Raw genomic sequence first — 10,514 nt, forward strand, 5'->3', positions numbered from 1 at the left:
AAGAGGGGGACTTCCTAGGTGGCGTAATGGGTAAGAATCTGCCTGCCAATGCAGGGGACACGGGTTCGATCCCTGGTCAGGGAACTAGGTCCCACATGCATGCTGCAACTAAGAGTTCACAGGTCACCACTAGGGAGCCTGTGTGCCACAACTAAGGTCACAGGTCACAACTAAGGAGTCTGGCGCAAATATTTAAAAAAAATAATAAAATTTAAAAAATTAAAAAAATAAAAATACATGGGACTTCTCTTGTGGTCCAGTGGTTAAGACTCTGCGCTTCCACTGCAGAGGGCTCGGGTTCAAAGCCTGGCAGGGAACTAAGATCCTGCATGCCACAAAGTGCAGCCAAAAAAAACCCCAAAAAACAAACATACATGTGTGTGTATGTATACACACACACATAAAAACATAATAAATCAGTGACATTCTTGACGCTCTGCTTGCCCTGGAGGTCAGCTCCTTCTATCTCCTGGGGTCTGGCCACCCCCTCAGTGCTGTATGAACATAAGATCAGAGGTTGTATCCTGCATTCTCTCCAATCTCTGCTTCCTGCTTCACTGCCCAATGCAGCTGTCCACAAGGTTTTTGCCTTTCAAAAACAATTGTGAAAAAAACTCTATTCCCTGGCACATTTTTCAGTTGACATCTAAAATTACTTTGATCACTATAAAATGTAAAATGTAAAATTTTAATGGCAATGCGTCTCTTCATTAGATGGATTGAGAGGGATTTTCCTATTTTTCTAGTGGATGAATGTCCTTGTTGCTAGAATGAGACTGAGCTGGGTATTAATTCTACTCTTATTTTTTTTTTCATATTGAGTGCTGAGACTGCTAAGTTTCCTGTGGCGGCTCTAACAAATGACTAAAAACTTGGTGGCTGAAAACAACAAAAATTTAGGGACTTTCCTGGTGGTCCAGTGGTTAAGACTCTGCAAGGGTTTGACCTCTGGGGAACTAAGATCCCACATGCCGCACACAGACAAAACAAACAAACAAACAAAAACAACAGAAATTTATTCGCCTCCAGTTCTAGAGGCCAGAGGTTAGACATCAGTATCACTGGGCTGAAATCGAGGTGTCAGGTGGGCCACACTTGTTCTGGAGCCTCCGTTCCTTGCCTCTTCTAGCTTCTGGAAGGTGTTCCTTGGCTTGTGGTCACATCACTCCATTCTGCAAGGCCAGCATCTTCAAATCTCTCTCTGCTCTGTCTTTACACTGCCGTCTCCTGTTTGTGTCAAGTCTTCCTTTGCCTTAAGGACACGTGATTGCATTTAGAGTGCCCCTTGATATTCTAGGTAATCTCTCCATTTTAATCCTTAACTTGGGAATTCCTTGGCGGTCCATAGGACTTCGAGCTTTCACTGCCGTGGGCCTGGATTCAATCCCTGGTCTGGGAACTAAGATCCTGCAAGCTTTGCAGCATGGAAAAAAATAAAAAATCCTTAATCTGATAACATCTACAAAGACCCCTTTCCAAATAAGGTAACATGCATGGATTCCAGAGATGAAGAGATGGGTATTTTTGCGGGGAGCCATTTTCAGCCTACCACAGAAACTTTGTTCATGGAATCATTCAGCAAGTATTTATTGAACATCTACTGTGTGCCAGGCATTTGTCTGGGCACTGGGGATACAGCTATGGAACAAAACAGAGAACCCTAGCCTCCTGGAGCTGCCATTCTAAGGCTGCACTCAATGTCTAAAAATGGTAGCTACAGGCCCTGGGTGGCTATTGAGCACTTGCGATGTGGTTAGTCCAAATAGAGATGTGCTGAAGTATAAAACACACTGGAATTTGAAGATTTAGGATACACACAAAAAGAATGTTAAATATCTCACTAACACAAAAATACTGATTACATGTTGAAGCGATATATTGGGTTATATCAGATACGGTATTAAAGTTAATTTCACTGGTTTCTTTTTAGTTACTTTTAAATGTAGCTAAATGGACTTCCCTGGTGGTATGGTGGTTAAGAATCTGCCTGCCAATGCAGGGGACATGGGTTCGATCCCTGGTCTGGGAAGATCCCACATGCCAAGGAGCAGCTAAGCCTGTGCGCCACAACTACTGAGCCTGCACTCTAGAGCCCTCAAGCCACAACTACTCAGCCCGTGTGCTACAACTACTGAAGCCCACATGCCCCAAATACTGAAACCTGCTCACTCTAGGGCCTGTGTGCCACAACTATTGAGCCCATGTGCTGCAAGTACTGAAGCCAGCGCACCTAAAGCCTGTGCCCCGCAACAAAAGAAGCCACTGCAATGAGAAGCCCGCAAACCACAACAAAGAGTAGCTCCTGCTCGCCCCAACTAAAGAACTCCTGCACACAGCAACGAAGACCCAATGGAGCAAAAAAAAAGAAAAAAAAAATGTAGCTACGAGAATATTTAGAATTACATGTGTAGCTTACATTCTGTTTCTATTGGACAGTGCTGTTCTAAGGGGAGGGAGAAGGTTATGGACAATTAACACAGTAAGTAAGCATATGGTTGGAAGTGAAAGCTTCTGTGGGAAAAATTAAAGATCAGGATAAGGGAGTATTTCCTATGGCTGCTGTAACAAATTACCACAAACTTAGTGGCTTAAAATACACACATTTATTATCTTGCACTTCTAAAGGTCAGATGTCCAAAATATGTCTTAGGGTCTAAAATCAAAGGCTGAACTTGGGTGGACCTAGATTATCATATTAAGTGAAGTAAGTCAGACAGAGAAAGACAAATGTCATGTGACACCACGTGTGTGTGGAATCTGAAAAAAAACAAAACAAAAAAACTAATGAACTTACAAAACAGAAATAGACTCACAGACATAGAAAACAAACTAAATGTTACCAAAGGGGATAGCAGAGATGGGGGGAGGGGAGATAAATTAGGAGTTTAGGATTCATATATACACACTACCATACATAAAATAGGTAAACAACATGGACCTACTGTATAGCACAGGGAACTATACTCAATATCTTATAATCTATAATGGAAAAGAATCAGAAAAAGAATATATATATTATATATGTATAACTGAATCACTTTGCTGTACACTTGAAACTAACACAACATTGTAAATAAACCATACTTCGATTAAAAAAAAAAAACAAAAACAAAAATCAAAGGCTGAGTTCCTTCTGGAGGTTCTAGGGGAAAATCCATTCCTTGTCTGTTTCAGCTTCCAGAAGAGGCCTACATTCTCTGGCTCCTGGTCACATCCCTCCGGTCTCTGCTTGCATTACATATCTCTTCCTCTGACCCTGACCCCCCTGCCTCCCTCTTATAAGAACCCTGAGGATTACATCAGGCCCACCTGAATCCAGGATAATCTCCCCCTTGCAAGATCCTTCATTTAATCACATCTGTAAAAGTCCCTTTCATCACTTAAGGTAACATATTTAACGATTACAGGGATTGGGAGGTGGACATCTTGGGAAGGGGGCATTATTCTGTTTGCCACAGAGTGGGTCAAGCCAGAGAAGCTGTAGTTTTAGACAGGGGTGTCTGGGAGAGAGCCTCACTGAAAAGGTGACATCTGCCTAAAAGACCTGAAAGGAAGGGAGGGAAAGAGCAGCGTGGATATTTGAGGATGGCATTCCAGGAAGCAGGAACAGCCAATGGCTCAGGGGTCTTTCTTCACACCCATGGCCTTTTCCTGGGAATCCCTCCTTCTTGGTTTAATCTAAACTACAGTTGGTGCTGTCCCAGGTGCCTCCGGAATCTTGCTTGCGGAGCAGAAGGGCTTGAGATCTCTAATCATCATTGGTCTCTTGCACTGTCTCTATTGCCCATGGTTCCTCAAAGGGCAGCTTGGCCTGTGGGGAGAGGCAGGAGCCTGGGTCAGAAAGGCAACAGGTCCAGACCCCCGCCTCCACCCGCAGTCCAGAGGGGCGATCACCTCATCTTCGTCGGGGCTCTGTCTGTGCAGCGTTCGCCTGCGGTGCCACTGGCGCAGGGAGGCCCGGGCCTCAGAGCTGAGCCCCTGGGGCGCGCGGCCTGTGTCTGGCTGGTAGTGGGCAATGTGGTATAGGGCCCCAAACCACGTGGTCAGGTAGTACCCGGCTGGGGGCAAGAAGGGGAGGTCAGCGCAGCGCTCTCGGCTTCCCTGGCCTCTGAAGGCCCCCTGCAGGTGGCCCGCCTTCCCTCCCGCTGCAGGCGGGCGGCCTAGGGTGCCCCCTCTTGAGTCCCGGCGTTCTGGGGCTAGGGGCTCACCTTCTCCCCGTAGCTCGTCCGGATCCAAGAGCTCCATGAGAAACTCCACGTCCAGCTGCGTCTCACCAATGTCCGGGCTCCAGATTAGTTCCTCTGTTAGCGCTGGCAGGAAGGCGTCGGCCCCCAGGGGCTCTAGGGGAGCCGGAGGACAGGCTCTGGGGTGGATGGGGCGTGCAGGCACCTTCCCTCCCATCCCCAGGACCGTGAGTGCTGGCTGCCCTTCCACTTTACAGGGCATGCAAACGCCCCTTACTAGATTCCCCCGGCCCGCGTAGACGCCTCCTGCTAGAGCATGCCATCTTCTGCCCTCGACGTGTGCATAGGCGCCTCCTCCCTGGCTCCCGCAACCCTCAAGCCACTCCACATCCAGGTAGACTTAAGACCCCTCGTTTACCCTGGTGCTCGTCCCGAGCCAGGCCCTCGTAGACGTCACCGCACACCGCCAGCAGGAGAGACACCTTGCGGCGTGGAGCGCAGGCTGCGTGGAGGTTCGCCAGGCGCGAGTGGATGCGGCTCCGCAGGGCGGGGGCGGGGCCCCGCCTCTCATGCCCCGCCCCCTGAGCGCCCGGAGGCCCCGCCTCCGCCCGCAGAGCTATCTGTCGCCGGCGTAGTAGCCGCAGCTCTGGGGCGCGGAGCGTGCGGAGTCGAGTCCACAGGGCCGGCTTCAGAGGCGCCAGCACCGCCTGGCACAAGGCGGCCTCCACCGCGGGGCCTACAAGGGTTGAAATGGATGAAGCAAGGGCCGCCGGGCTGATCCACGCCTACGGTCTCTCTCCACTGACCCACCCTTGCTAACGGCCACCCCTTCCTAGCCTCTGGCCACCCACTTGTGTAGACGTAGGTGTGAGCACATGTGGAAGAAGGAGCCTGGGTGTGACCAAGCGCGTGGGAGAGAGCGTGCGTGGGAGAGAGCGTATGACTGTCACACACGTGTGAGATAGAGCAGCGGTGAACAGAATAGGTGTTACTATGTAGGAAAGGATGTAGGAAAGGATGTGTGAGTAGAAAAGGAAACAGGTGTGCACACAGATGGAGAAAAGGAAATTGGGTGTGAACACTTATGTAGGACCAAGAGATGGCAAATGTGCAGCTGCGGGGGTTGGGAGAGCAGCCCTAAGTCCCCTCTCAGCCCTCCTCATTACCTAGATCTGCATCCTCTTGGGGGGCCCCAGGCCCCTTGCTCGCAAAGACAGCCCTGACATCGGGGTCCTTTGCTAAGTGATCTTGGAGGTCAGTAAGGAGGTGCCGCACATCCTGAAGCAGCTCTGTGGCCGGGTCCCCAGGCCTGTGGGGGCCCCCAGCAGCTGAGGTGAGGCGCGCCCGAAAGCCCCGGAACTGCCTGGCCACGTAGCTGCTCCGGGCCCTGACTAGAACCCGGATATGATGAGTGAGCACGTCCTCAGGCCTCTCCTCTTCATCTTTGTAGTCCTCCTCCTCCTCTTTCTCCTTCTCCTCCACCAGGCTGGCCAGAGGGGGCCTAGGATGGTGTACTTCTGGGCTGAGCGGGCCTTCCACCCAGGAGACCCGGTGAGGGGCTGGGTTCCTGGGGGCTGATGTGAGGAGAGGGTTGGGTTCCACAGAACAGTGGCAGCAGCTCCTTCAACCCTCAGGGGCCCAGGGCCTTGCCTGTCTAACCTGGATCGTGTCTCTCTGCAGTCTCTGGAGTTGTCTCTGGGGGTGTCTGCTCCGTCTCCCACCCTCTGTGGGTCTCCAGGTAGAGCTTGTTCACCACGAAGAGCACGCTCCCTGAGGTGCTGAGTTGGATGCTGGCAATCTGCAGAGGATCTGGGGGGCAGCAGAAGTGAGGTGTCCCAGGTGTCCAAGGGGCCAGCCTTGGACACTTCGTGTCCAGCCTCATTACTGGAAGAACTGAGGCTTGGCCCCAGCACCTCCTCATTCAAGCCCAAGAGTCGAGCATCTCCACCCCACCACTTTCTCAAAGCCGCAGCCATATCCTTCCTCAAACTCTGTAGTTTGGTCCCTCAAGTACCATCCTCCTGAACCAAGGAGGTGGAAAGGTGGCCTCTTCCTTCCCTAGAGAATCATGCCTCACCTGTATTTTGGTCTCCAGGCCCTAGAGTGGGAGGGGGCAAGAGCAGTGTTCTGGGCAAAACATCCCTGAGAAAAAATGAGGAGCCATAATATGGGTGGGGTGTCATAGGGAAGGATACCCCTTAGCCCTGTTGAAGGGTGACCTGTACCTGCTGGCTGATAGGAAGGCCAGGAGATGGGGCACGTCTGACATGCAGAGGTGAGAGGATTCCAGAGACACACCTGGGGGGAGAAGGCAAGGAGAAACAAGTTAGAAAACTTGAAGGGTAGCAGCCTTCTTTTCCCTGGGACTCTCTCTTCCCTAGTCCTGCAGTTCCCACAAGGACCTTCAGAACAGAGAAATTTCTACCCTTGCAGTCCCTATCTTATCCTGTGTCTTTATGCTTGCATCCCACTTATGCCACCAAATAGGATTCATTCATTAGACAAATATTTATTGAGCACCTATTCATTTTCAGGCACTGGGGATACAGTTGTCAAAAGGCAGATACATTCACTGCCTTCCTGTAGTTTACCTTTTAGTGGAGGGAGACAAAAATGAATGAGTAAACAAATAAAGAAAAGCATATAATGCATTGAGTACTATGAATGAAATGGAGTGATTGAAAGTGACCACGGCTATCATTAGCTGTGGTAGTCAAGGAAGGTTACATTTATACAGAGGCCTAAAGAATGGAGACTAAATTAACCATTCAAGGAAGGGCATTCATGCAGGAAAAACAAATACAAAGGCCCTGAAGTTGGGACACATTTAGCATGCTCAAGGAACAGAGAAAACAGTGTGTCTAGAGTAGAGAGGATGAAGGGCCGTAGATGGAGAGGTGGGCAGGAGCTAATCATTCATCACCTTATAACCCATGATGAGGAGTTTAAAGTTTATCTAAAGATGTTGCGTGTCCTTTGCAGGGTTTAGGGCAGGAATGTATAACATCTGATTGATGTTTGAAAATATCACTCTGGCTGCTGTGTTCAGAATAGATTGTAGAAAGAAAAGGGTGGGAGCAGGGAGGCCAGAGAGGAGGCTACTGCAATTGTCTGGGCAAGAGGTGATAGTGGTTAGGAATAGGGTGATGGAGACAGAGAGGATTGGGAAGATTCAGGAGATATTTTAGAATTAAAACTGAGCCATCTTGGTGATAAATTTGCTGAAGACTGGAAACTTGGGGGTAGGTTCCTCACCTCCAGGAAGCTTCTGGATCTGGTAGGTGTTGACATCCTCTGGTGAAGGTCCTGTCTTCAACACCAGGACCTGTCTGGGATCATGTCCTGTGACCAGGAAACTCTGGGGGAATGGAAGCAAAGGTCAGCTTGAAGAGGATTTGTGCAGAAGTCTATTACTTTTGCCTGCCTAGCATCCGTTTCCCTTATTTTGGGATCCACACCCCAAATTTCCTTTAGATAACTCTCTACTCTAGGTCCTGTGGGTGGGACTAACTCCCCACCAAGCCCTGGAGGTGGGTCCATGACCTGACCTAACCAATAGGATTGACAAGTGTTCTCTGACCACTGTGATTGGTTCAGAGACAGGCATGTGAACCAAGCTCAGCCAATGGAAATCTTCCACAGGATTTTTGCTGGAGCTCTTTGGAAAGAGACCTCTTTTTATGTGGGTTGCTAAGCTGGTAAAATGTAGTCCTGAGCTGGGGCCAGCCATCTGCCACACTACAAAGAGAGAGGCCCCATGAGGAGGAAACTGTGGTACACCTGTTAGTTGCTTTATCCAAATCTATTCCCTGTTCCTTGCAGAACTCTAGCTTTGTTCAGGGCATTAAGAGGTCCAGCCATAGCGGATGGATTACAATTGATGTAGGCAGTGGTTCCCACTTCTGGCTATATAACTCCCAGGTGAGCTTTTAAAAATATTGCTTCCTGGGCCCCATTCATATATTCTGAATCAGTTGTGAAGGCTTTTGTTTTTCCTGGTAAAAGAAACAAATGCAACTGATGCCTCCTTTCTTCCTTCCTTCCTTCTGCCTGGAATGCACACTGTGCTTGGGTCTGGGGCAGCCACTGGATGACCATGAGGGAAGTTCAGGAGAATTGCAGAGAAGATGGCCTTGATGTCACCCGAGGAGCAGAACTAGAGCTTGCAGCTACCTTTCTGGTTATGTTAGAAAGATAAATACCTACTTATCTAAGCTATTATAGAATAAAAGTGTTCACTTGCATTCCAAAATATTTAGAATTCCCTGCAGTTTAAAGCAAAGCCAGGGAATTCCCTGGTGGTCCAGTGGTTAGGACTCTATGCTTTCACTGCCGAGGGCCCAGGTTCAGTCCCTAGTCAGGGAACTAAGATTCCACAAGCCTCGTGGCAAAAACAAACAAAACCAAAACCAAAATCAAAGCCAAGAAATGGGATGAGGAGAAATGTATACCTTGTCTGATATATGCTCAGGATCCAGACATCCCTGAAATTACTTTTACTTCTGGGCTTTTCAGTGATTTGAATCAATAAGTAGACTTTCAGTCTGCCTGGTTTGTGCTGTGTTTGTCACTAGCAACCAGCAGGGTCCTAACTGATTCAGGGTGTCATGGGGAAGATCAGAGAGAGTCCCCGGCTGTGAGTACTTACCCCTGGTGGCCACAGCTCCAGAAGGGCTTTCGCATCCTGGGCACCCAGCTCTGGGACCTGCCATACCCCCCATGTCCTCTGAAGGCGAAGGAGTGACTCTGGGGTCCCAAGGACCCTTAAGGGGGTCTCAGCTGTTCCATTCGCCTGTGATGGGATCAGTCTGGGACATGCAGGGACCAGGAGACCAGGGGACAGAGGAAGGCAGTTGGATACTGAAATTGGGGTCAAAGGTACAAGAAGGGGAAGCCCAGGGCAAAGGATTAGAGATGGGGATCTGGGTCCTGTCGGGGGTGGGGGAGGGGGTGGAAATTGGATGGAAGGGGCTTCTGAATCCAGGGGCAGGAGATGGAGACAGCCCCAGCAGCCCTCACCTCTCCCCATTGGTGGGGCCCGCTGAGGCCTTGTCCTCTGGCTGGGCCATCATCCTCAGGATGCAGGAGGCCAGTGAGCCATGGTCTGGCCTCTGGCAGGGAGGAAGATAAGTCTATTTACAACCCACATGGCAGAGACCTTGACCAATCAGAATGGACTTGAGACCCTTTGCTGTGCCAGGTATTAATTCTTTATCTGCTGGATGGTGGGGAGATCTGGGGATCCCAGGAAGGAGGCCAGTGAGTCTTGAGGTAGGGGGAAAGGAAGATGACTTGAAATGACAGCTGTTTACCAAGTGGTGGGGTAATAGTTCAGATTATAACATCTGGTGCAGCCTTATGAATGTGGACCAGCTAACTGATAACACTTGTCAAAACCCAGTGCCCGGAAAAGCGCTCTGCCCATAGTAGGCACTCTGTAAATGTGCCAAATGTTTTACAACATCTCCTCTTCCTCCCTTCCCAGACCACAGAGGGGCCCTCAAATATTTTCTCCCCACATTTTATCATGAGAGATTTCAAACATTCAGAAAAACAGAAATAATTTTACAGGGACCATCCACATACCCACTACCTAGATTCTACCATTGACATTTTACTCTTTTTGCTTTACCACGCATCTGTCCCTCTATCCATTGGACCACAACTCTTAACCAGGTAGAGAGTCCTACAGTGGGTTATCAGTTAAGGTGGGCATTCTAAAATATTTTTCCTGCAGCAGTCCCAGGAGTAGGAGTCCTAGGTCCGTCCATCCATCCATCCATCCATCCATCCATCCATCCATCCATCCATCCGTGTACCCATGCATCCAACAAATATTTATTGAGTACAGGCCCAGAATTAGGTGCCTGGGGAAAGATAATGGGCAGAATAGGCCTCTGCTCCCAGGAGCTTCCATCTTCTTGGGGTGGGTATAGGGGATGGATAATAAAAAGCCAAACAAATCAATCAGCCCACTGACCAGAAGCCCAGGGTGTTAGGAAGTGACAGCAGATGCTCTGCCCAGGGGAGAGCAGTCAGAAGGGGTGGGGGAAGGGAGGCAGATGCTTGCCTGGGTCCCTTGAGAAGGGCAGAAGGAGATGGGTGGTGCTGGGCAGGGTTGGGCAGCTGCCTGATACCAAAGGGAGGCAGTGGGTCGGTGGGTGGGGTGATGAGGCCAGCTGCTCGGTCCCTGGGGGCCCCTACCTGTTCTCGGAGGGGAGGCCTGGAGTAGCAGGAAGTGAAAGTGTGCCTCTCAGAGAGAGGAAGCTGAGCATGCAGGGGGAAGAGGCGGGGCTGGGGGTATCTGAAGTTGACTCTCCTCCCTCTTTC

The 10,514-nt window shown here is 49.9% G+C and overlaps 1 protein-coding gene across 2 annotated transcripts; it reads right to left on the reverse strand.

Annotated features, from left to right (window-relative positions):
• Window positions 1-1,045: 1,045 nt before the first annotated feature.
• Window positions 1,046-9,281, reverse strand: RINL (Ras and Rab interactor like). Of its 2 annotated transcripts, XM_057711183.1 has the most exons (11): window positions 9,204-9,256; window positions 8,833-8,992; window positions 7,440-7,542; window positions 6,410-6,482; window positions 6,262-6,326; window positions 5,844-5,993; window positions 5,351-5,758; window positions 4,603-4,920; window positions 4,209-4,340; window positions 3,895-4,058; window positions 1,046-3,811 (listed from the first exon to the last, which is right to left on the reverse strand). In XM_057711183.1, exons 1-11 carry the CDS (start codon window positions 9,254-9,256, stop codon window positions 3,749-3,751), a joined length of 1,689 nt encoding a protein of 562 aa, XP_057567166.1. In that variant the 3' UTR covers window positions 1,046-3,748. The 2 variants fall into 2 exon arrangements, with proteins under 2 accessions (XP_057567166.1, XP_057567165.1); XM_057711182.1 differs by lacking the exon at window positions 6,262-6,326 and having other exon boundaries at window positions 1,046-4,058; window positions 8,833-9,044; window positions 9,204-9,281.
• Between the last annotated feature and the right edge of the window lie 1,233 nt (window positions 9,282-10,514).

Source organism: Hippopotamus amphibius, chromosome 16, assembly GCF_030028045.1.
Source record: "Hippopotamus amphibius kiboko isolate mHipAmp2 chromosome 16, mHipAmp2.hap2, whole genome shotgun sequence".
In the NCBI taxonomy this organism is placed as follows: Eukaryota; Metazoa; Chordata; class Mammalia; order Artiodactyla; family Hippopotamidae; genus Hippopotamus; species Hippopotamus amphibius.